Consider the following 26989-nt stretch of genomic DNA (forward strand, 5'->3'; position numbering starts at 1 on the left):
ACTATTTTACAATTAAAATAAGTCAGTTGCTCGCCTTGTGGTTGTGGGACAAAGACATTGCATGTGCAGTGCTTCCACCAGAAACTCTAAATCAGTGCCAATGCGCACTACAACTCTAATCAAACCATTAATGTCAACCAGTGTATTAAAGACAGACTAGATATACCAGTAAAACTGTGGTTTCTGGCAAAATGACAAACTACAGACAGTCTGTGTACACTACCAGGAGATCACTTAAATGTTTCTCAATGGAAGTGTCACAGCCACACACAATTTATATAAATATTGGCACTGGTTGCACCAAAGCACCTTTTACAGATCAATCATAGCATGCTTTCTTACAACAAGTGTATAAGAGGACTCGAGACCAGATTGAGGCTTACCGGCTCTAAACAAAACTTGCCCTCCATTACTGCGTAGTCCATTTACCACAACAAATGGCAGAACTATTAAATATGATTAGAATTTACTGTCTTTAGTCAAAGACCATAAGATGTTATTTAAGGATCTACCTATGTCTAACCGCAGATTTCTCACCTTTAGATTCCATCCAAGAGACAAACTGGATCTGGAAGATTTTAACATCATCCCTCCAGCGTGTTGGTACGTAGCTCCATACAGCTCCGGGTTGACTTCACTTCGCCCTAGAAATGATGATGGACCCACATAATAGCGGCACCTCAGTGACTCAACATCATTTTCTTTCTAAACTTTGTCAGTGCCCTCACACTTGGAACACAATAATCAGAAGTACCAGTGTGCAGATCACTAATTTGGGACAGTTTTAAATGGGAAAAAGAAATCATTCCACAGAACGAGGAGGGCGCTGAGAAACTGTGATTAGATAAAGGATCCACTAGTGAGAGCACTGCCGAAAGTAAGTAACTTGTTCTTCTGATGGCTACTTCTAACTGCAAATTCCTCATCTTTAGAAACAATACCAAAGCAGTACCTTCTACGGTGGTGGGTCTATGGAATGCCTAATACCAAAAAGTCCTGCAGGGCCAAACAGGGGAACTCCCCTTACCTTCAGACCTGACTATCAAGGCAGTTGTGCTTTGTGAATGTGTGCACTGCCACCCACGTCGCAGTCTGACAGATGTCAAGGATAGGCACTTTGCATGTCAGCACAGTGGAGGCAGCCTTAGCCTTGGTGAAATGGATCCTCAATCCGTTTGGAGGCTGCGTCTTGGCTAGTGCATAGTAGATTTTGGTACACAGAACTATCCACCGTGATAAAGTCCTTTTCTGCACTGACTTGTCTTTCTTTGCCCTAGAGAACCCCACACAAAGTTGATCGTCTCCCCAATAATCCATGGTGTGATCAATGTAAAGCTTAAAGGTCTTTTAGGGTCCAGCCAGTGGAGTCCCTCCTGCTCTTTCAAGGTAAGAAGCAGGGACTTTGGAAGAGTGAGGTCTGCACATTGCGAAAAGCAGTGACAACTTTAGGCAAAAAGATCGCCTTTAGACTCAGTACCACTTTCACTGAGAAAAAAAGGTGTAGGGTGGCTGCACTGAGAGAGCTTGGAGTTGATACGAAGTCACCTCAACAAGAAACAAGGTCTTCAGAGTCAGGCGACATAATAGACAGCTGTGCATAGGTTCGAATGGTGTGCACAATAAGGAAAGTGACGGCCAAATTAAGTTTCCACTGTGGCATCCCAAAGGGTATTGAGGGGGAAAATATGAGTCAAACTTTTTAGAAATCTCATCAAAGCAAATGATTTGTACAAGCACGGCTACTCCTGTAAATGTGAAAAGTCTGCAAGGGGTGACACATAACATTTAGCAGTGCCCACTGCAAGTCGTGTCTGAGTCAGAGATAAAACAAATAACAAGTCATCCAAAAGTTTGGCCTGGAACGGGTCAGTATTGGGGGTTACAAATCAGACCTCAAACTTATTCCAGCATAGACAGACATTGCAGAGAGGAACATTGCAGCAAGGATGACATTCACAACTAGAATGCAGCCACCACTCAATCATGGAGGTGCAAGATACTGTCCTTCTGCTGCAACAGTGATCCCATGAAGCTGTTGCCTATCAGAGGACAGAAGCTCATGCCCAAAAGATCCTGGTGCCACACTCTACTTGCCCAATCTGGAGCCATTAGGATGACTAAGTCCCAGTCGTTCCTGATCTTCTTCAGGACTGGGGGCAGGAGAGAGAGCAGCAGGAAGGTATGCATGACGTACCATGCTCCACTCAATCATCTTGAATGATTCTCTGAGAGACAGGCTTCTTAGAAACTCCAGATCTCAAACGTTTTGCCATTGCCAGTGGCAAAAAGATTGAGCTGGGCTCTCCCTATTGCTGAAGATTACCTTTGCCACCCTGGGGTGTGTCAGGCATTTGTGATCTACTACATGGTGCAGCCTAGTGCGCGAGCCTGGGAGGCGCTTATTGAAGCGTTACGCGGTTCTGGAGGAGACCAAGACGATGAGCCGGCCCACAGTTAGACCGCGGGTGGTTAACAGCGCAAGGGAGAATGAGGGGATCGTAAGCACAACCGTAGGAGAGGAAGATGGGGGGCAGGGGGAGAGAAGCCGAGCAATTGCAAGAGTGCGCAGAGAACACACACCTATAGATCAAGGCACATTGAGATTAACGACTGGGGGGGGAGCACACTGGTGGGGAGGGTAGGGGTGGGTAGAAATAGTAGTTCTGGATTTCGGGAGGGTTGTGGGGAAAAGGGCGTAAGGGGGATAGTAGAGCGGAAGTTGGCGAATAATAGGCAACGAGACCGTGGGTACTAATGTAAATCATTGTGATTGCATAATCTGACAACTATGTGGGGATGAAGGGTGGAGCACAATCTTCCTGAATGATGCCTACAACAACTGTGTAAGAGATGATGAGAGATGTAAATGGAAAATAATAATAAATGTATTTAAATTTTTTTTTTTTTTTTAAATGGTGCAGCCTAGTGAGTATGCCCTGGCGTTCATAGACCCCGCCAGGTGGTTCATGACCAGGGAAATGTCCTGGCGCTTCAGCCACCTCTAAAGACTTCGACATGAGTTCTAGTTCTTTATATGCTTCCTAAAGAACACAAGAATGTACGGAAACTGCCAAGAAGATCAATCCTGTTGGCATGCGGATAAATAAATGAGCTGCTTGGCAAGTGCATGGACATCTTCTTATAGGAATTTCCAAGGGGCATAAGCGTATACATAAAAAAATCGAAAAAGTTGCTTATCTTCGATAACACTCTTTCTGGTAGAGACTATCTAGCCGCACATTTTTCACCTTTTGAATATTCCCCAAGCATCAGGCTGGATCCAGAAACTTTTCAGCAGTACCTCTACCTCACTGGAAGGTGGCGCTGTGCAGCTCTGCACTAATGCTGTTCTGCTCCAGAAATGACGTGCAGTGCCTAAATAAGAGTCACTACAGCATGCTTATGTTATTTGCTTTCGAGAATGTCTGCGCCCCCAGACGCAGAACCCAAAAAGCAAATTGCTGGGCAGATTCCTTGATTTGCGATCTTATTGATTCATATAGTCCAATCACAGAACAGGGAGAATGGTAATGTTGGTGCAGAATCTGCGAAAAAGCGTTATCGAAGGTAAGTAACTTGTTCTTCTGATAGAGACTTCGAGCTGCAGATTCCTCAACTTTTGAATAGATACCAAAGCAACAGCAATTCTGAGGCGGATCTGTGAATGGACTCGCATAGCAGCCTGGCAAATGTCTAGGACAGGGCCACCACATGCTAGTGCAGTGGTAGCTGCTTTGGCCATGGCCATGGTAAAATAAGCATGCAATCCTTCAGGAGACTGCTTTTTAGCCAGTGCCTAGCAGATTTTAATAAAGAGCATGATCTAATAGGAGCTGGTTCTCTTCTGCACTGCCTTGCCCTTTTTCTCTCCAGAGAACCCCACAAAGAGCTTTCACCACCCCGTGGTCTTTGGTATAATCTATGTAGAAACTCAGCTCTGTCTTACTGTCCAAGTGATAGAGTCTCTCCTCCTCCTTAGAGTGGTGAGTTGGAGCATAGAACACTGACAGGGTGATGGTGTGATCGGCATGGAAAGGTGTCACAACTTTCAGAAGGAAAGATGCCAGAGTCCACAGAGCCTGTTTGTCTAGGAAAAAATAAGTGAATGGTGAATTGCTGAGGTGATGGCGATGAACAACATGGTCTGTTTTATAGTAAGGAGGCTCGAATGGAGTGCACACCAGATAGGTCTGGACACAAGGTAAAATTGGGGCATAACAAAAGCAGTAGGGGGAAACGTGTTGCAGCCCTTTAAAACAAGCATTTACAATGCAACGGTCTCGGCATTGTTAAAGTTAGAGCTATTGGCATTGCTCTTGACATTATTTTTGTTTATGTTTTTGTTTTTAAAACATTTAAAGAAACGGCATTGTCATGAGCAATGCCAATAGCTCTAACTTTAACAATGCCGAGACCGTTGCATTGTAAATGCTTGTTCTACTCTCTAACAATCGGCACAGCTGTGGCCAAGCAAGCGCCCCCTCCCACGACATTTCCTTCCAAAGAAATGAAATCGCTGCCGTACTAATCCGGGGTGCTTTCGTTAAATTGCAAAGTAACAGACCTCTAGTACATTTTCAATATAGTTTCCTCCGGATACATAAAAATCCTTATCAGTCAAACTGATTGTCACCCAAACTTCAATAAAGTAATGTAACAAAAAAACAAACCAAAGTAATTTGTGAATCCAAGGCCGTTAAATCTTTCTTCCGTCACCCGAAACTTTTTAAAAACAGCTGACGTTGCCATTACTGTCCCAGTTCCTTGAGCCCAGTCCTGACATGTCAGTCCATAAGACTCTTTTTTTTGCTGGAGCCTAAAGAAGGCTCTTTGTCAATGGAGAAACCCCACTGTCGACCCCGGACTTCTCTTTAACAAATCCGTGTATTGTGGGATTTGTAGTGTTTGTTTTAATTAACCCACACGATTGCAGTCAGCTCCTGCTAGACACGCAAGCAGTAGTCACCATGTTGACCTTTGAATTTAAAAGGGACGAGTGATGGTGAGGCTGGGGTCAGGTGAAAAGCACCTTCGTAGCTGGAAGGAAGCATACAAAGGCCTGCTACAGACTAACCCAGCAGTTTGAGGAGGCCTTCTAAAGCTTTGTCCTTTCTTCAGCCCCACAGAGTCAAATGTAATCTCCTTCTCGTCCTCCCTAGAGAAGGTGGTGCAGGTATCAGACAATGACCATGGCATGAGGGAAACGCGCAGCAAAGATTAGAACTATACATTATAAAACTCCTCTTCTACTGGTCAGTAAAGACAAGACTTTAACTAGAAAATTCGCAGATGTTGTCAGTCAGTCACACGCTTTCTGGGAAACACAAACATCTGACTTTCACAAATATTACTTGGAAGAAAGCAAAAGGCAAACTACTCAAACTGCACGCACGAAATGACTGTTCTTGTGTGAGTTAAATAAATAACTTGTGTTGCACATAACGGGGAGGATTCCTAGGAATGGTACAAAAACGTATTCAGGATAGATTTTGTGTGAAAATTCAGATCATACACGTAGTAAAATCCTTGTGAATCCGGCCCACAAAGGTTTACAAATGTGTATATTGCAGCAAGAAGGGAGCCAATACAAATCAGTGCGCTTTACGATCTGGTCAGGCGTCTCAAGCACTCTATAAATAACTTACTCTGACCACCCAGAAAGTGCTTCAGGTCTCACAGAGGTTATTGAAGGCGCTACATAAACACCAATGGAATACAAATTAATTATAGTGCAACTCCCAGTGGGCACGTTAAAAGCTGCTGATAAAGAAAATAAAACAGTTTACGATACACAGTGAAGAGCTCGCATCCTATTCCACGCGCACCCCGTCGCTCAGTCCAGAATAGCACTCATCTTTCATCCTGTATCGTGGGAAGGAGTGCTCTAGTGCCACCGGGTCTCACCTGATCCCCCACAGCCGCCTGCCCCCGTGTCCCTCGCGGCCCGTCGGGCCCTGGTCAGCACTCCATCGCCTCGGGGGTATCTGACCCCGCCCCTGGTTTCTCTGACTGGAGCCGACTGGCGCCCTCTCTTCCTGGCAAGCACTGCTTGCCCTCCTCGTTGGCAATGGCCTCGATGGCCTGGTAGAGCTGGTGGGCCAGGTGCTGTCTGTCTGCGGGCTTGCGGCGTCTCCGGACGTCCCTGCGGAGGTCGTAGACGGTGTCTGCGGTGTCTAGGAGAAGGGCCTCCTCGTAGCGCCCCAGCAGCAGCAACAGTTGGAGCATGCGTACCCTGAAAACCTCTTCGGGGTCTACCACCCCTGCCTGGGCACACTCGAGAGCCAGGCACACCCTCTCCATCAGCGCCGCGAGCCTCATGACCGCCAGCTGGTGTCGCTGGGAAGGGGATTCGCCTTCGCCCTCTCCCTCCGTGGTGAGGGTTCACAGCTCAGCGAGAGGGGGAAAGAAGCCGTGTGATGCTGGGCAGTGCAATACGATGCCAACCCTTGGGTATGGACCGCCTTTCTCCGAGGCACAGCAAAAATGCCTCGGAGAAAGGGAGCCTCATTTTCGGATTTGGGGGCGTGTTTTGCTGTTGTCTCCTCCCTGAGACTTCTCGCAAAAAACACGCCCCCCGATCCGAAAAAGACGGGGCTTCAACGGAGTGACTGACCTCTTCTCCAGTGGCTGGCCAGCATTTAAGAGGCCAGCCAATGGAGAACAGGAGAGAAGAGGGGCGGGTGCAAGCCCCTCTTCTCAAAGACATTAAATCTCCGGACTTCCGGTCTGCCGACCGGATGGTCCCGAGACCTAAAAATCACATCACAAAAAAACAAGGGCTGATCTGGCAACTGTAAGAAGTCTGAAAGATAACCCTTAACTGGGCCCAAAGAAAAGCGTTGCCAGTCAAGACAGAATACCAGAACATCAGTTAACTTGGCGTGGAGGGGCTCAATCTGGCATGTCCAGCACCAAGCCACAAATCTGTCCCAATGGCAGTCGTCTACAGTTTTGATTGAATGATGCCTAGCTGCCAAGCTGACATCAACCACCTACGGAGGACGGTTGAAGGTGTTGAAGTGTCACTGCTCAATCTCCAAACATGAAGGTGGCGATTGGACCCAGTCCTGTTGCTGCGACACCTGGTACTCCCAGAGGGGATGCCTAATTGGAGGACTCAAGCACAGGAGTTCAGGATGCATATTCTCTGTGCCCAATCCAGAGCAACTAGGGTAACTTGGGCCCGGTATTTCCTGATTTTCTTGAGAACTCAGGGAAGGAGTGGTATCGGTAGAAAGGTATACAGGAGTCCCAAGTTCCACACGAGGCAGAACTTGTCTCTGACCAAGAGACGTCTGGGAAACACCAACACGCAGGAGCACTAACATAGCGCATTCTTGGTGGTGGCGAAAAGATTGAGCCAAGGTTCTCCCCATTTACAGACGAGACCCCTTGAGCTACCTGCAGTTTGTGAGAAGTTGGCCTGGTACATGCTGTCCACTAGGTATAGTGGGCACCCTGTACCAGTCCAAACAACCCCTTATTGGTTATAGGTTAAAGACAACCTTTATTGAAAGCTATCCTAGTGGTAGTTATGGAGAGCAGCCTTCAGGCTAAGTCTTGAAGGAATGTAAAGCAGCTTGTTTTATCAGTCTATAATCTCTTGAGTGCCTAAATGAACGACAACCACACCAGGTATATATATAAAATATATGTATTTATTTCTAAACACACCCTCCTAGACTCTTTATGGGGCTAGAGGTCAAAACACATAAGTAACACTACAAATAGGACAGTAATAAGCACAAATACACGTCAGGCCCAAGGGGCGAGCCAAACCATATACTAAAATAGTGGTATAAGAATCACGACTTAACTAGACACAAGGCCTAGAGCCTGTAGAATCGCTAGGACCCCAAGGAACCACCCAAGGTAGTGACACAGGGGACCCACAGGGGCCGTGTGCAGTGTGAGAACACCGCCGCTAGCTCCCGTTATCTTCTATGGGGAAAGTCGCGGTTAGATTTTTAAAGATTAGGGACACTTAGAATTGAGTCAGGACCAAACCCTTTGGGACTTAGGAAGTTCTAGGGTCAACACCCATGGGAGCACCGGAGTACTTGTGTAACCTCACCCAGGGAAGCCGGGTGCATAGGTGTCAAATGGTGTCGGGTCACGTCGTCTATTTCAATGGGAGCTGGCGAAGAAGTGCTGCTGCCGGGAAGATGCGAAGTGTCCGAAGAGATCCAAGCCTGGATCGAAGATGAGAAGAACCTGAAAGCAGTGGGGACAGAGTCTGGGTCACTAGCCAGTGACCAAGAAGGCGATAGGCAGATGCCCACTGATGTCGGGTGATTTCAGGTGAAAGAGGTGAAGCTTGACTCTTCAGCCACGAGGACCAGAAGGCGTCGAGGACGACCAGGAGCTGGATTCGAGCTGTCCCACGAAGGATGTCGAGTGCTGCAGCGTCCGTGCCTGGATTGGACACAACATGCCTTGGCAACAGCAACCCACGCAGAAAGGAGAAAGATGCTTCGGTGCAGACCAGCAAGGTCTGTGGGACTCACCACTTGGTAGGGAGTCAGGGTACGTCTGGAGCAACCAGGGAAACCCAAGGAAAATCAAAGTTACCCCCTCAGGAACCCACCAGTCGACGGACCAGGGATTGCGAAGGGACCTCGAGACGAAACACAAAATGGCGGCCCACGGGTCACTCGGGGTGACTAGGCCGACAATCTTCGGTGGATTCTGTGCTCGAGGTGGGCGCTACAAGTCAGCCCAAGCACGACTTCAAGAGACATCGGGAAGTCAATGCACTTGCAAAAGTGCACGGTGACCAGGAGTTCCGGCTCCACGCTACTCGCAAGGGCTGCGGGTCTCAGCTTTGCTGGGGACTCGGGTCGGCCTCTGAGATGTCTGGAAATCCTCTTCCTGGGCTGCAAATACTTCGGAGTCCGGCGGGTGCTTCGGAAATGCAGACTGGCAAATTGCTTCGTTGGTGCCTGCCAAGCAGGGGAGTCACTCCTTGACCCCAAGGGAGATTTCTTCAGTCCTCTAGTCCTGAGTAGAGCGTCGAAGTTCCAGGATTCAGCTTCAGAGTTTCGTCCAGGGATATCTAAAGTTCTGGTTACAGAGGTTCCTTACTTATACCTAAGGAAGATCCACCAATGGGAGGGATTGGAGAGAGGGGTGGTTACACCCATTTCCTTTGTCCAGTTTTGCACCAGAGCAGGGGCTGGAAGCCCCTGAACCGGTTTAAGCTGGACTATGCACAGGGACACCAAATGTGTCCCCAGTGCAGGACTTCAAAGCACTCAGAGAGTGCTCCCACCCAGCCCCAATACACATAAGCCTGTCTGGGAGGTGGTTACACCTCCCTGTGACAGGAAACCTATTGTCCAGGCCTCCCCTGCCGGAGTTTCGGTCAGCAGCAGGAGGCCAGACCCCTGTCTGTGGCTGCAGCATCCATTTTGTGATGCCAGGGCTCTATTAACTTTCTATCGGGTATACCAGTGGGTACATGTCTCTCCCTCTAGAAGTGTGGAATTCTACCCCCGCCGCCAGAACTGGTGGGGGGGATAGGATTCCAAAGTGTTTGACACCAAACACAACATGTTTCCGTGCAGCCATTCCAAAGCTAGCATTTACCGCGAGGTTATAAAGCACCTAAGAAAATATATGGTCATGGAGCACTACAAACAGCATCAGAGAATGGACTCCGAACGCTGCAGAGGGGCTCTGCACATGCAGGGGCACCCTCTCACATAAGAACCAAGCACTCTGCCTTCAGGATTGATAAGGCCTGCCATAGGAGTGACTTATAGGTTTATATGTGTGTATATATGTAGTGATACAGGTAACCTATATCACAGTAAGGGGTGCATGCACCACCTTACCCAGGCTGCAGTAGCAGACCTGTGGTGTCATTTTGGGTGGCTTTCCAGGGGTGGCATAATACATGCTTCAGCCCCTGGTAGGCCTCTGGGGTACCTATGCCCTGGGTACATAATGTACCATATACTAGGGACTCACAAGGGTACCTCAGGATCCAATCTGTGGTGTACCTAAAGTACATGCAATCAATTTAGAGGGGAAGCAGCTAGGCTGGGGCCCTGAATAGCAGGGTCCCAGCCAGACTAAAGTCGAAAAACAGTGAAACACCATCAAAAAGTGGGGGTAAACATGTGACGCAGATACTACTCTCCTACACAGTTGTAGTTGCTATTCGTTATCTACTAGGCATCAATGGCTGAGCTGATCTGCCCTGGCATTCAATGATCCTGCCAGGTGGTTCACTACCAGGAAAATTCCTTGATTATCCAGCCATTTCCAGAGGTGCAAGTTCTCCTGGCACATGGGTGGTGTTACCAATCCCCCCTTGATGGACGATGGAAGGTTTTCAAAAGGATGAAACAATAGAATATGGAGTAGCAATAATAAAGAATATATTGGAATGTTTATTTGAATTATTTCATCATAAGAAATGTGAAATTCAGCAATAGGTGTGGATGTTAGCTCTGTATAAAATATACAAGCTGACAATAGAGGACAAAGGACCCCTGCCCACCTTGCTTGTTGCAGTACCACATAGCGGTGGTGTTGTCCATGAGAACCTGATCAGCCTCGTTCAGATGGAAGTAGGAATGGTTTCTGCGCCAGACAAATGGCCCACAACTCCAACAGGTTGATCTGAAGATGGGTCTCCATCACAGACAAGAGTCCTCTGATCTCCATCCCTCCCACATAACTGCGGTATTGCTAATCCATATTTTGTTTCATTCTTTGGCTGAGGATACTGTCTCGGAGGGATAAAAAAGCCAAGAAAACAAGCCAGGTCTGCATTGTTTAAAACGTTACAATGCTGACTCTGCTTTCTCGCCAAACAGGCGAGACCCATCCAATGGCATGTCCATTAAAGAGAATTCACGTCCCCAGAGAGGCCAGTGAATCACATCAAAGCATGCCACCAAAGCACCATGCGAGTGCCATCTGCTCTGCCCAAGCAGACAGCAGTGTCCAATCTAGAGCAGATGATGTACTTTGCAGAGTCCTGACCATCACCAAATTTGCCTGAAATTTCTCTGGAACTTCCGTAAGATCTTGTCAACTATGTGCCATAAAGCATGGTTATGTGTCCCCAATAAGCCGCTGGCACCGACTGACCACAGTGATAGACTGGTTAAAGAAAACATTCACTTCCTCATTGCCTCAATACATTTTGAACTCTATCATGAGTCATCGTGGAAAAAGAATTGGGGCTCACCCTACTGGTAAAAACAGGAACCACCAAACTTTTAGCTGTAGGTGTTGTATCAAAAACAAGCATTAGCATAGCCAATAGGTCTCGCCTTTGGGACCTTATAAGTGTTTAGCCATAACTAAATACTTATAAGGTCCCAAAAGCGAGACCTATTGGCTATGCAAAGCGGCCGTGAAAGTGATCGCGGTAAAACGTGTGCGCCCCCGCACATGCACTGTAGCTCTAGGCTGGCCTGGTAGCACTTTTTGGAGCCCTCTCAATAAGTCTTGCCAGACCAGCGCATGCGCTGGGTCAGGCGAGACCTAAAAATCAGGGCTGCCTGGCGCTGGTCTCTGGTGTCTGGCAACCTGCCTGTTCACCAGGTGTCCATAATACTGTCAGCCAGGGCTCCATTAAATGGAAGTTTATCCAGAATGCATAACGTCTGTTACTACACTGGTTCTGATTTCACTAGTTGGCAGTTGTAAATCCAAAACCTTCACCACACTTTGCATTACCACAGCAAAGGATGCACTCTTCCATTGTTGGTCCATGGGGGGAACACAACTCTGTGTCTAACCCACTGGCCCCTCTGCAAGTCCATGTATAAATTCTCATCATGTTGGGTAAAATAATCCCCCTCATTGCTCCGGATCCAAGTATGAAGGCATGGAAAGAAAGGAACTGTCATTTACGTGCAAGGGTGGGTCTTATATGTGGGTCACTGTCACTTCTGGGGTGGAACGAAGTCACTGCAGAGCCACACAGCTCTAATGGTGCAGAATATGCGCCTAGAAGTATCCATCAGAATAAATGGTTTTACAGACTCAAAATATTTTGATCTAATGCAAGTGCACTGAACAGCTTCATCATTTTGAAAGAAAATGTATTCCACCCTCATTCAGGATTTAAAAAACATATTTTCTTGATTTTATACAAGCTGTTTACAGGTGTACATGCTGCACGCACCATGTTAAGTAAGATAAGTGTGAAAGTCACACCAAAGAAGTTAAGTTACAGATGGCCTGGCCAGTGGCGGTTTCTGCGTGAGGGCGTCGGGGCTCCGCCCCCTTTATTTTCAGCCCCTGGGTCAGCTATTACAAAAGTACAACTAAATTCTTTTAATAAACAGTAAAAGAAAAAATTAATTACGCAGACCTCTAATTGCTTGGGACCAGGCTCAGGGCTGTTGTAGCTGCAATGATAAGTGATCACGAGTGTCATGTCACGTGACCCTGGCAGCGAAGCCTATGCCTTTCGTTTTGGCCCTGAGTCTACTTTGCCGGGCTGACAAGCTCACTGCCCTGAGGCCTGTGAGGTCATCAGTTCGGCAAAGACATAGCCTCGAGGACCAGTCTCCACCCACTAATGACGTTTGGCTAAAGTTTGCCCCGGGCGCTTCAGGCTCAAGCCCTGTAGCGCCAGGGGCTGCATGTCAGTCAGGGAGTGGAGAGGACGGCACCCCACCCTTTCTGAACACGTCACAGGGAGGTGGGTCCTGCCCTCTGATAAGCTGGGAAAAGGAGTGGTAGAGGCAGCAGGTGGGAAGCCGAGTCTGCGCAGTTTGTCATAAGGACTTTTTAAGACACACTGCGCAGACTCGAGGTGTCTGCTTCCCGCGTTGCTATTACAGGACCGTGTGAATGGCCGCCATCATTTATTTGCAGCTCCGGTGTTTCAGTGGGAGGCTCTGGCCACACGCTTATGAAGGCGCACCTCTCTTTCAATGGCCTACCTCACCCCTCTCACATCCGCCTCTTTCTACCCATCCAAGGCCCTTCCCTGGGTCTCCTCAGGCCCCAGACACCGTGATCCTGAGTGCTGAGTAAGAAGTCCGACTGCAGCTGGAAAAATCCTGAGTATTCTTCTACCCGCGTTAACGAGAGCTGCCAGGGACGTTGCAGCCACTTTTCAAATTAGCACACTTCTAGTTCGAGCGGTGGCAGGAGAAAAACAGTCAAACACCTGTGCTGAGGTGGACAAAGAGGGCCCAGTTGTCCGTAATCAGGTGAGGGACTCCTTCAGTCTGACTCTGTTCTCTGTTGGAGATAATTGGCAAAAACTCAGATTTTGTTAGTCCGGCCTTGGCGGGACCTTAATGAGCTGTATTTGTCTTCTGCTTTCAACAGCTGGTACCAGGGACCTGACTTCGTCCCTGCAGCTAACAAGCCACTGAGATGGCTCCGAGGGCAGGGTGCATTCAATGGGGAGGCCAGGTTTCCTACCAAAAATCAATGTGTCCTTGTGTAACGCAACAGGTGCTAATGTAAAGCGCTCTGATACCCAAAATCCTCGGGTCAAGTTCGCGCTATATAGAGATCTGTAAAAAACGGTTGAGCCAAAAGCTGATGGCACCCAGATGTGTACGTGTCAGTAGAATGTCTGTCATGTTATATTTTATAATATACAAAAATATAATCTAGTAAAGTGTAGATTTCTTATTAGCACCTCCAATGGGACATACTTTTATAAATGGTATTTAGGACACTATATTTCTGTTATACATTTTGTTAGTGCCATACTACCTGTAGGGACTTTAATCATTGACTTCTTTTAAGAAGGCAGTAGCTTGAATCATAAAGAATGAAATTAATCCGTGAGTGAGTATGAGTGAATACTCAGATCTTTGCAACACCTGTAAAATTCATAATGGTAGATGAAGCACTTCTTTAACTGCATTACATTCATCAAATTGTTCACGGTTCAAGACAGCACATAAGACACCAATGGTTATTTTTTTGTAGTTTGGGGCTATTGGTCCTTTTACAGAACCTGAGCATCCATTGTTTGACCTCACTTTATTAATGCAAGTTAAAAGTCAGCAACAATGTTGTCATGTTTGCATATTTATTAAAGCAGTATTGGCTTGTAGTAAATATATTAAGGATCATAGGAATGCTACATTGGGCATGCATGACATGTTGCATGATTTTCACAAATGTAATTTCTTTCCTGCCTGTCTTGGAATCTGCATGCATGCATCCATTTTATATCATGACATGTGAGTATCTCTGAAACATCCCTCTACACAGTGAATATGGCTGCAGAGAGTCATAATTGGTTGCAACACAGAAAGGTCATTTAATTCTAATAAAAGTAGTCGGAGTGCATGCAAGAAATAGGGCCTGAGTTACAGATTGGCAGTGAGATCAAAATTGCTGATATGTAATGGGTGCTGTAAAGCTTCTCTTGGCAGGATTATTGTTGGTGGAACTATTCCTGGTGGAGTTACAGCTGCCATGTTGTAATATATTGGTGGTAATACCACATACGCTAATATCGCTCTCGATAATTCTGATAATTGAGGATGTTTCCTGCTTCTGCCGTGAATGAGTGGAATCACCACATCATGCTAAGAGCACTTAATAACGAAAAGTAGTTGTACTGTAATTGCATTTATATAGCTTTTAGTACCCCTTACGAGTTGTTAAAGCTCTGGGGTTGCAGAGTATCATGTTACCCACAGTAAAGGTAGTAGTTTAGTGCTTAATATTGTTGTACATTTGTCGGTTATGGGATTACTCTTGTGCTCTGAGGATTCTGGAGCATTTCCTCTAGTTTCTAGTGGTGGATTGAGTTATTAGGCCCGCTGCTCTTTTATGAAAAAATGAACTGCCGCATGTAGGTTCTCGTTTTGAGTGGCCTACTGCCCTAATGCTAACAGGAAAACTGAGCCCACATGCCCCCTTTTAAAATAAAACATGCACTGGGAATGGCAACCTGCCTCCTAAAAAATGCTGCATCACTTTAAAGAGCACCCCCCGCGCATGCTAGCCCCACGTCTCTCAAACTTCACCAGCCGCCACTGGGCCTGGCACTCCACAGTAAAAGATCACAGAGAAAGGCCACAACTGCTCACAACTGAGGCTCAAAGTGTTCTATCACATCTCTGTGTACCTGTGTGACATGGAAAGAATCTGAACATAACTTAAAAGAAAGACATTTTGAATTGGTCAGTTAGACTGCCTTACACCGAGAGTGATGAATGAGGTAACCGACTGTGAATGATGCCTTACATCTTCATTGTGCAGGGCTGCTTAGTTACAAACGAAGGACTATTAAAGGTGTAATGTGAAATGATTTTATTGAACGTGGTTATTTCAATACTACCTCTTTACACATTATCTGAAAGGTAGACCTCTGAGCACTTGTAACTCTGAATTGGCAGCTACGGACATATGGTCAAATCATCATGCACACTTTTCAACAGTCATTCAAACCTGGTTGCGATAATAATCATTTCTGTGAGCCACCCTTTTGACAGTTCACTCTATATTGTGTTTGAGCAACCTGATCCGCAGTAGCATTTCCCAAATACTGCGCGATAACCAAGTTCATTTTAACAAACATTCCATTCAATCTTACTTTTTGCCTCTAACCCTTATTTTCTTCCCTCAACTGTTTATGCATTCAGCTATGAAAAGTCGGACGTTTATCTTTAGACTAGATTATCTTTAGAGAGGTTTGATGTGAACTTCCTGTACCAATTTAATAAGTAGTAAAATAATGGAAGAGGAAAGCTCATTTAGGTTTGGTGTGATTGCATAGTATAATTTCCATGAACAAGGCACTTCCTTACAAGATTGGACCATTGAGTGGAAAGAATGTGTGCAAGACTTTGGGTCACCCTTCTCTTCCTCCCGGTCGCAGTTTGGCCGAGGTTCTGTATCTACATGGGCTTTGACTTCGGCAAAGGAATGCCAACAGGTCCGTGGTGATCGCAACATACACCTATGTTTTGTTGATCCGCCTTTTCGTAGGTGATTCTTTGACCCACTGATCTTAGGGGTTGCCCTGCGTGCCTGATTTAAATGGTCTTGTAGAACATTCAATGATCTTGTGCACACACACTCCCAAACCGCTAAATATATTCCAGCCACTGCTTTCGCTTGGTATGTGACAAGCTGAGATCCTAATACACTTAACTTTTAAAGCAAAAAAAGGGCGAACTATTCAGGTAGTTTCTTAAAAGAAAATATATATTAATTTCGAACTTTTATAAAACAATACACTTTTGTTCAGTTGAACAATTTTTAGGGTGAAGAAGAGGGGTTCCCTGAGAATTGGTTTGGACCAAAGTTCTGTGGCTGAGTCTGACACCTTTATCAACAGCCATTGGCGAGGGTGTGAGTAAATTTAGCTGAATATGCTTCCTGCAGAAGGGTACTAGGCAGGGTTGTCCCCGCTCTCCCATGATCTTTGCCCTGCCTCTGAAATACTTGCCTCCTGGATCCAGCAAGACACGCTGCTACAGGGAGTGAGGTGCGATGGAGACTGGGAGAAGCATATATCATTATATGCAGATTACATTATACTGTATCTGACCAACCCGACTCTCTCCATAGACAGGGTGCTACATATCTTTGACCTCTTTGGCAGTTACTCAGGGTACCGCATCAAGTGGTCAAAGCCATTAGTCTTCCCGCCAGCAGGAGACAGTGTGAGACTCCCGTGATCCTGTATGGTGTTTCTGGTGCGGGAAGTTTTTAATACCTGGGGATCCATGTAACTAGAAACCTCACAGAATTCTTTCATAAAAATCTCCTGCCGCAGCTGGCGAGATTGAGAGAGGATGTCAAACACTGGGGCACACTTCCACTCTCCCTTATGGGTAAAGCAGCGTTATACAAAATGATGACACCCCCACGGTTAATTTATGTACTATAAAATATGCCATGTAGAGTTCCACAGGAGTTTTTCCGAAAAATTTAAAGGGAAGTCTATACATTGCTGTGGCAAGGAGGAACATTGCGTATATCGCTTACTAAGCTACAGAGAGGGTGAACTGGGGATTCCAGATAATACTAAATATTACAGGGCGATTCACCTGCTCGTAGTAAATGATTGGGTCTTTGCAGATTACCAGGAACCAGCATATACAGTGGATAGACAAGCGATGGTATGTGGAGGTCATGAGGCACTTCTCTACCAGAAGAAGAGAGAGAAAGGGTTATCATATCACACAGACGGTAGTAAGGGTACCGAGGGAGGCCATGAGATTCCAGGGTTGGAACAGAAGACTTACAAATAGGACATCATTATTGTACACTGACTTGCTCCACGAGGTGGGTGGACAGCAGGGCTTCTCAAACTGGGAGCTGTAAGGTATAGAACACAAGGGAGATAGTTGGTGCAATCAGGCCTATATAGCATTTGCAATCCTAAGCCAGGAATTTAAACTGCAAGGCACAGAAAGGTAAAGATACCTCCAGTTGGGGCATGCCCTAACACGACATATACCAGACGGGGAGCAATTGACAGAGGCTTCTGCTCTGGAGGACCGTCTTCTAACCAAACATATCCCCAATAAGGCAATCTCCAATATATATCGGAAATTGGTCAATAATCCACCCGATTCGTTGGTGGCGTTGTGGAAGGCCTGGGTGGAGGACTTGGTGACTTGAGATGATGACTGGCAGGAGGCCAGTCAAAGCCCATGTGAGATTGCAATAAGAGCCAGATTTCGCCTGGTGCAGCTTCAAATTCTACACTTTTCCTATTATTCAAGGACCAGACTAGCAAAAATTGGGAGGTCGCCCTCAACAAAGTGTCTACGGGGATGTAGTAGGGAGGGTACGTTTTTTCACATTCTTTGGGAGTGCCCAGACATACAGGCATACTGGAGAGGAGTCACAGAAGTTATGGCTTGGGTGCTGGCCTTCGACATCCCCATGGATAGGAAATGGCTCTTACTAATGACATTGGGGAGGAAAACTGGCCCAAATATCAGAGGATCTAGTTATTACTGGCAGCAGGGGTAACACAGCAAGAGCATGGGGTACTGCGGATCCACCCAGATAAATCGGCTGGAAAATAGATCTAGATGGGTGCCTGAGGACAGGTGGTTTATCAAAGTCGGGGCTGTCCTAGGAAGTGGGATAAAATATGGGGAGTCTGACAAACCTACAGGGGGTATGGATATGGACAGTTTAGGAGGGTGGTTAACAGATCTGATCTAATTAATGGGCCGCAATAGCCCCCCTATAGTTTTGAATGAGGTTCTGCTTTGAAATGTTGTCATTTTCCGCATGTCATGTATGTATTAAGATGTTCGACATGTCTTTGATGAGCATGACTGAAATAAAAATATTTTAAAGAAAAGAAAAGGGGTTCCCATGTCCAAAGTGAGATTTCACCTCATTTTGAAAGGACTGTGATGAGGAAAATTTGGACTCAGAGTAAGGAAGTTTACTTCTACTTTGATTTTTATATAGCGCTTAAAACCACACATCTGCATTAATGAATGCTAACAATAACAGATGTGCCGCGAATATTACATAACTTTTCAATTTACCTAGCTCTGAAGGTTGGAACCCTGAGTTAGCCCTGCTGATATTGGAACTCATGCCTGCCGGTCACAGAATATATTAAATGTGAACATGAATTCCCTGAGCAAACCTTAAATTGCCATTAAGTAACCTGGCTGCGTGGAAACAGCGTCGTCTATCTGACTGTTGCGTTTATTCACCTGACATCTGCTTCTCTCTGGGCTCCAAAAAATATTCTTATGCAACAAAAACAAAGGTCTCGCTGTCTATTTAAAGCAGTGACATCGCCAGGGGAGCCGCCTGCAGAACAGCAAATACCTGGGGAGCAGGAGGTATTTCCTCCCAGCGTAAACAAGTGCACCGCTGATTTCATTTTTTTCCCTTCACTTCGCGGTGTTGCCAACGTTTTCACTACGCCCGTTCAGAAAAGAATCACAGAGAAGGATGAAAAAAGAGGGGGTAGAGCGGGGAGGAATGGAGTCTCTAAAAAGGCCGCAGGCTAAGAAGTGTAACTATGAATTCGTTCAAAGAGGTGTGTCCTATGTAATAAAGGGAGTGACTTAAAACAAGTACACTAAAATCCTATGCCTCCCATACCATGCCAGCTGACCAGTATTTCTGTGCATCTCTGAGCTTTGTTATTGGGTTCAAACATATCACACAAGAACGGATTTGGACACAAAAACAAGCCAGGCCTGTTGAATATGCCAATGCATGTTAGCAGTAACACATACATGAGGAATAACAATTCTTTTGTTGTGAAAAAATTTGAATTAAAAATGGCTGAATTCTAAAAATACAAGCGCATGAATAAAACATTAACAAGGTCTGGTTTTAGGAGTGTCTCCACCTCTTTCGTTCTTATCATACCACCCTCCTCTGCAGTCTCTCTGAGAGAAAATTACACCCTTCTTGTTGCAACCTCTTACAGAAATCTTCTACCTATCTCACATGTCATCTCTTTCCTCTTCAGCACACCCTTTAAACTCTCTCCTGCATGTACCTCCTTGCAGCTCCTTTACTTCACACTCACCTGTGAGCACTGCATTTTGCTTTGTTTTCATTGTCAATACTTCGACATCTGTGTACCTTCTTCACACATTTTTTCAAAGAATCACAATTACAAGTGGCACTCGTGACCACTGCTCTGTACAGAGGCCAAGCATTGAATGAGCTTTTAACCATAACACGTTATTGACCCACTGACAGACTCTGTGATAATCTCACTCCGCCTTTAACCTCATCTGGAGAGCTCAAACCTACCCCCAATCAGACTTCACCCAGAGGCAACTCGGTTCACAGTGTGCCCTATACAAGAGTAATATGTTTCATGAAACAGAATACATAGCACAACAAGCATCCTGGAAAAAGCAAACACTCTTAGATTAAGTAAAACATCTGAAATCTACACAGTAATTATCTCGCCGACATGGATTACCTTAACCGTTTTTAAAATCAATGTTCAAAAGTCGATCAGAGATTTTGCCTGTAAAGTTAAGGATGTGAATATAGGGCCCGACAGGGACCTGTTTCATTGTCCGTTTTTAGGTCTGAGATCCAGTGGGGCTCAACCCACTTAAGTTTGAAGATGTCAGATGGGGGACAGAGAAATTACATCTCTAGACCCTTTTAACTTTTGTAAACTACCTGAGATCTCATCGGGATTCCTCTTTTTCAGGGACGGCTCCTCCAAAATTGCAGAGGAGCGCCGCCCCTTGCTAAAAGATGAAAAATAAAATGATTAAAAAAGCATTTTATCATTATTTTTGCGATGCGAGTCTTCAGCCGGGTGGGGCCTGACAATCCTGTGTAAGAGGCATGGCAGGGTGAAGAGTGGTGGGCACTTTTAAGCGTGCATGTCAGTTTGGCTGGCCAAACACACTTATGTATTTCCAATTCAGCTGTGTTGTAAACATTTGGAGAAATGCCACAGGCTTCCAGGCACTGTCTGAGCGGCACACCAGGCCGCTCAGACCAATCCCAGCGCTTGTCTGTCTCATGCTGGCAATAGTATTCCCAGCATGATATAAACACCTGGATTGGTATCTGGGAACCTGTGCAGAGTGCAGCCGGAGTCGAAGATAGGGAGAGAGAAGCAAAGCGGTGGCCGGCGGAGCAGCAGATAAGTGAAATTAAAAAAAATGCCATGACATTTCCCCCCCCCCCCCGCCCCACTACTAAACAATGCGAAAAGCCACCAATGCTCTTTTTATAACTAGGGTAAGTGTTAGGAGAAGGCAAAAGACTTGGCAGCCGCGTGGGGTGCCAACAGCAGGGGGCGCTAAGCTATCCCTACAAGGAGTAAAGATGGCTTGAGCAAGGGGTTGGGAAATGTTACTTGGCTTACGGCAGCAACAAGCCCAGCACCAGGCAAGTGTACTTAGGAAAAGTCCTTCAAAATACGCCGGAAGAATCACTCAGGTCAGAAGTAGGTTGTTACATACCAAGATACTACTATGTCAGCATTTGGAGGACTAGAATCTTCTTCACCTCTTACTTTGATGCTACTGTTGCAGGTTACTGGCCCCTTTCTCTCACCTCCTCTTTCCCTTTGTTTCTCCAAGTTAACTCTTCCTTGCCCCCACTATTTCTTAATCTGATTATCTCCATACACTCATGGCATCATGCTATTACTTTATTTTGTGTCAAATAATAATGTAATAGCATGGTGTCATTGCAGGTGGTGGATTATATTCCCATATACATATACTTGATCAATATTCTGACAACGCGTATAAGTTTACTAAGCTCCAATGACCACTGTAAACAAACCACAAATACATTAACCTTTCGGTGCTGATTATGTTATACCAATTCTTTGATAACTCATATAAATGTAATTTAAAGCATCTACTGTATGTCTGTGACACTATAAAGGTCTCCAAAACTATTTTCTCTTTATGTGTCATCCACGTCACAGCTCTTACATATTAGGTGAGTCCCCACACAGCAACAGAACTGTGACGGGGAGGCTAGCACTCGGTGTAATAAAGATTACAAGTAAGTAACTGGGATATTAAGCACCGAATGTTCCACTCCAACCTACTGGCAGTAAAGACAGATCACGTTACTTCATTGAATGACTGGTGTTACATCTTAAACTGGAAGATTATCCAAGATCCATTCACTCTACCTGCGTGTAGCCAGATTTGCGCCAGGGTCATCCATGGGTGCTGAGGACCCTGCTTTGGAGTGCTGCTCTGTAAGGATGAGGCTACCTCAGAGAGCGCTTGTTCTACTCGAGAGGCGGCTATCGATGTGGCATGGATGGACCCTACAGAAACAAGAAAGAAGGGTGGAAATACCATCAGCAACAGAAATATCAATAGGAGGCCACAGCAGGTGACTTTTCAATCTGTACCAAAGTCTACCCCCCGAAAAACACAAGATTGTTCAGCGTGAGTTGCGCTTTCTCCATAAAAGGGAGGGGAGGGCCATACCTAACAAAACTTCAACAATGAATCTATGGGGAATGGCAATACTTAAAAGAAAAAAAAGTAGCACCAACCACCTGAAGGCTATGGTAAAACCAGTGTGCTGAGGTAGAAGTGACTTTCCCACAAATTTCCCAGATCAAAACTGCACCATTGGACTTTTCCTAATTGAGCTGAATTCCAACATGGATTAAGGGCTTTATAAAGGCTAGATCATTTACGTAGACGACAGAGAGGAGGCTGGAACGTTACACATCAGATATCCCTTTGTGATTCACAGATTCAGCATCTCCATTTCTTGCATTAATTTACTATGTACCATAAGATTTCGAATCAAGAAAATCCCTTGTACCAGCTGTAATTATACTGTTACATTTTTGTACTCTGATATCCTCAGTTCTCTTGCAACTGGCCCCTTCTGAGGATAATGCAAGATACTCTTAGAAACAATTATGCAATAGTGGTAGCAAATGGCTTAAAATACCTTTGCTTCATTTACTAAAAAAAAAAAAAGATAATTTTGTTGCTGTGTGAAATGATTGCTTTTTAGCAAGTCTTATTTTTCAATAAAGGATTTATTTTGTTAAAGAATTTTATTTTTTTAAATCTCTTTTCATTGTTAAACATTGATTCATGTATTGGGTCAATTGTGTTTTGTATGAGAAATGTATATTTTTTTAACCAAAGAATTGATTAAAATGATGTAGTTTAGCAAAAACAGTGGTTTGAAATACCCTTTTACTCACATTTACCATAAAAAAGACACAAATCTCCCTTTTATTGTGAATGCCACAAAATACTACACTCCAACACTACTCTTTATAAAACAAAAACAGCACTCATGAGAAGGTTTATGTAAGTTTTAGATTCAAGGAGGCCAGAACTACAGATATGGTAAGTTTGATCTACGGCATGCATTTGTATTTCACCCTCCAAAGTGAAAATGGCTGTAGATTCTCACCCTGTGAAATTCTGCAACCCAAAAAACCAAACTCCACCATAATTTCTAAAAAGTAGATATATGGCATGCACACAGACTGGGTTGCCATAATTCCTTGTCCATCCTGTCATTGAATTGGATATATAGCTTACATAAAACACATCTTTTCATCATGGCTTCTTTGAACAGCAACAAAACGCTGACAATTGTTACATGGCAAATTAACCACCAATTAAAAACGTCTCCATATAAAAATCGGTTTATGTCACTGTCATTGGTTCGAAGAACAAGTCAAGTCAAAATTGATCCAAATTCAAGAAATGACCTACATGCAGCTTTGAGATTGCCACAATCTATATTTGAGAATTATATGTGGAACAAGCACACAGGGAAGAAAATGAGCGCCCGTTTCTGAATTTCAGATGTTCAGGAAGGTATGCTGATCTTAGATAACCCCCCTACACCCATATTCACAAGGTAGATGACGGGCGCTTCAAAACAATAGCATTTTACTGATTTTCCACGACTGCTCACGCTTGGTAGGGTAAGAAAACCTAGTCACCTCATGTGTCTTTCTTTGCTGGTAGCTGCTCAGTACAGGTTTTGTGCTTTTATTAGTTGGCAGTATTGTAATGTGATTAGTGCTAACCTTTCAAGTAAATCCTGGATACGGAAATTTTGAAGAACAATAAAAGTCACTTCAACTTGTATTCCACTAACGTATGGTGTTGATCAACTATCAAAGACACAAGTTTATTGCCCAGCAAAACAATGCAATAAGTCACTTCCTATATCTGGAGGAAAACCTTTCGCCCAAAACTAAACTTAACATCGCTGTAGTTCACCCCATGCCTTATATGATCCCACAGAAAGGATCAGCTTTCTAACGCTAGGAGCGTGGGAACATCGGCAAGCTCTAAGCAGTGGAATTTCTACTGCCTTTCAGGTATAAACTGGCGGCAAGAAAACATTTGTTCTTTACCCAATATGGCAGGGTAAACCAACGTGATTGGGATAGGGCACACGACAGATCTTCGGAATGTCCAGGTAGAATACTTTTACATGCAATGAATCTAACTGAAACTCCTTTAACTAGCCAGCTGTTATCTAGAAAATCTGGTATTGATCTAGCCCTCCTGTACTCATGCAATATGTGGGATCAACTGGCTTCCCTTTTATGCTGTTGGTTTAAAATAAATATGTAATATTAGGATTCACTGATTACTTGTATCGCCGCCACCCCACCGGCCCCAAACTGATACCGGTCAGCCCTGCAAAGTGCAGGCATCAAATTTGTGCCTGTGAGTCCAGCAGAGAATTAAAAACAATATGTGTTCAGAAAAAGGGTACGGAATGCATTAAATCCAGGAGTAGCAGTGAGGTGGCGGCGTGTGGGGAGATCTGAAATTAAAAAAGACTGATAGAAACCAAGGGGAACAACAGTGCTAAACAAGGGGTGTAAAGCTGGGTCGGTGGTGACAGTAGTGGCATAAAGGTGAGAAGAACGATAAGCTCAGGCAGCCATCACGAGTCTCCTCACCCAATAGAACAAAAATCAGAGGCAACCATGATCAAATAATAATATTGTGTACCTGCCAAATACTGCAGTTTTGCCTTTTCTAAGAGCTGTAAATAATACGTGTTTCTGGACCCGATTTAATGATATTGAATTTACAAGCCTTGGAAAGAGGAAATGCTGTGCTGGCCAGATCGAGTTTTGAACTTGTCGCCTGCACGTAACACAAACACATCAGACTGGAGTCCCCTTGCTCTGTGGCTGTGTTGGGAACCCCCCTTATCTACTGTTTGCACCTAGATCTTCAGATGAATTATCCGTCTCTTGGCTAGATTAAATGAGTTTAAGATAACAAGAAAAGCCTCTAGATTACAACACATTCTGTTATTCTGTCCTAAAGTCTTAGCTTTGCCTAGCTAATTTTACCCTCTTTGTTTTGCAGCGGATTTAAACACTGAATGAATGTGAGGAAATGTTCGCATGTGTCATATAGTATATATTGTATTAGGATTTGTGTATGTAGTGTAATTTATTGTGTTTTGTGTGGACTCTAAGGTCCAATAAACTTGATTAATGTACGACGGTTGGATGGGGATGAGAGAAAAAGTGGGAATGGGAACTCCATACGACAGTCAGTCACAGAGAGGGATAACTGGGAGAAGAGTGTAAGACGGTAATTGGGGGTCAATTACCAAGGGACAAAAAACTGTTGGAGAAGAGTGATGGGCACAGGAAAGAAACAGTCAAGCGAGCAGAGTGACAACCAGTGAGAAGGGATGATTAAGGGAAGCGTGAGATTAAGAAAGTGAAAGAGGCATAGTCAAGGAGAAAGATTTAGCAAGAGAAGAGGGACACTTCAAGGAGGGGGAGAGAGAAAGACAGAGAGGAGGTAGACTCAAGGGAGGAGAGTGAACGAGCCAGAGGATTTATAGCCAAAAGATAAAAGTGCAAGAGTCACCCTGAGAGGAAGCGCCATCAAGCAGAGGAAGGAGGGCTTCTGTACTTAATTTGTAAACAAAAAATAATAATAAATAAGTGCTGGGCCTAAAGGATTTATCAGCCCACCTCTAGCTGTGCTGAGAGCTAGGTTTCTCAACACCAAGACTATCTTGGTTTGAATCCTACTCATGCATCTCTCAACAATCTACACTTCCTGTCTCTTGCATGTACATTTTAATCCCTGCTTTCTTACATTGTCACAATCTTCCTTTCTAGCTCTTCCTCTTTGTTTCTCCTTTTTCTACCTTTTTCTCCCTTGCTGCTGGTCAAAGCCATTTGATAAAAAAATAACTGTAGCCGCTCCGCTGCCCGACAATAAAGCTAGTGTTCACCACCTGCACAAATTAAGCACTGAGGCGTTACATTAAGTAAAGTAGCATCACTTCAAAATTCAGCCAAATGCATTGTCATCCAGAATTTCAAACTGCGAATTGGTTCTCGGTTGTGTGGCAATGAATATATTGGTTGTTTGGAGTCCATGGCTGTTTGAATTATTCTGGCCATCAAAGACACCCAAGATTTGTATTCATTTGTCCATTGAAGGCAGGACAGGATATGTGTCCTGTAGAATACTGTCAGTGAACTCTGGGTCAGATGCAAAACCAAAGAATGCATATTCTGCTACATAGCTGAAGATACTTTAAATATCTCCTGTAATGTATATCTTGATCAATCTCTGGATAACCAATCTCCCAAGAAGTTCTTTCTTCATTTTATCTGTCCTCCTGTTTAGTCAGGTTGCATGGGTATTATCCTTCCATGCAGCATGTCAGCTACTTAGTGACACTTGAAGTTAGTAGACCTATGAAAACGAGTCTGGATACATTATAAAACTACAGTAGGTTTCCACATAAAGGGGTCATGACAACTTAGCTCTCTGAGTGATTTGCAAATATTCCTCTAAGTATATGAAGTGTAATGCAGATATATAGAAAACTTGTCTAAGAATCGCAGTGATTATGTAGCATTTGACATACGGACCAAAATGACAAAGAAATATCACTGCTTAATATGGTTTGCTACAAATGCCATGAATATTTGAACACCAATGGGGAGACTTAAAACAAAATGGCAGTGAGTTGGCCATGATGTTGGCCTACCTTCTTGAACCCAAAGACTGTCCCACAGCATCTAGATGAGCACATGGATCTAACGGTCATCTATGTTGAAAGCACATAATAAGTTTATTTCTCTTTTACAACTGTGACTTAGACTGACACTGGATTATTTTCTTTTTCTCAGATTATCGTTGAGAATTGTACAGTGTGCCTTAAATCGCAGTTATTTTTCTGACCGGCTAATGCTGCAAGTAAACATCAGCCATTAACCAGTTTCTAGACACTATACATTTTGGAAGATAAATAAAGTGATGCAGGGGTAGATAACAGAAATGTCTCAGGAGGACACAATTTAGGCATGTGGACGAACTAAGATTAAAATCCATGTAGCATGAGTAGACAATCACAACGTTTGCTCTAAACGACATGTACTTTAAGAAAGCAAAGCACAAGCTCTTCTGACTATGAAAACACATTATGAAGTGACTCGCACATCATTAAGTAATGGATGAAGAGCAAGTGTTTCAATTCATTTAGATTTAAAGACCAAAAAATTAGAATTCTCACTGTAGAGCATATATTCTTATTTTACTCC

At 44.5% G+C, this 26989-nt stretch overlaps 1 protein-coding gene across 2 annotated transcripts in view; it reads right to left on the reverse strand.

Moving 5' to 3' along the window:
- TTC7B (tetratricopeptide repeat domain 7B) overlaps positions 1–26989 on the reverse strand; it is a 1510908-nt gene that overhangs the window by 347324 nt on the left and 1136595 nt on the right. For both annotated transcript variants that reach the window (XM_085626529.1, XM_085626530.1), the window contains one exon: positions 21581–21721. In XM_085626529.1, coding sequence (XP_085482655.1) covers positions 21581–21721 — 141 coding nt within the window. The remainder of the gene's footprint in view (positions 1–21580; positions 21722–26989) is intronic.

This window comes from Triturus cristatus, chromosome 9, assembly GCF_964204655.1.
Source record: "Triturus cristatus chromosome 9, aTriCri1.1, whole genome shotgun sequence".
NCBI classification, from domain to species: Eukaryota; Metazoa; Chordata; class Amphibia; order Caudata; family Salamandridae; genus Triturus; species Triturus cristatus.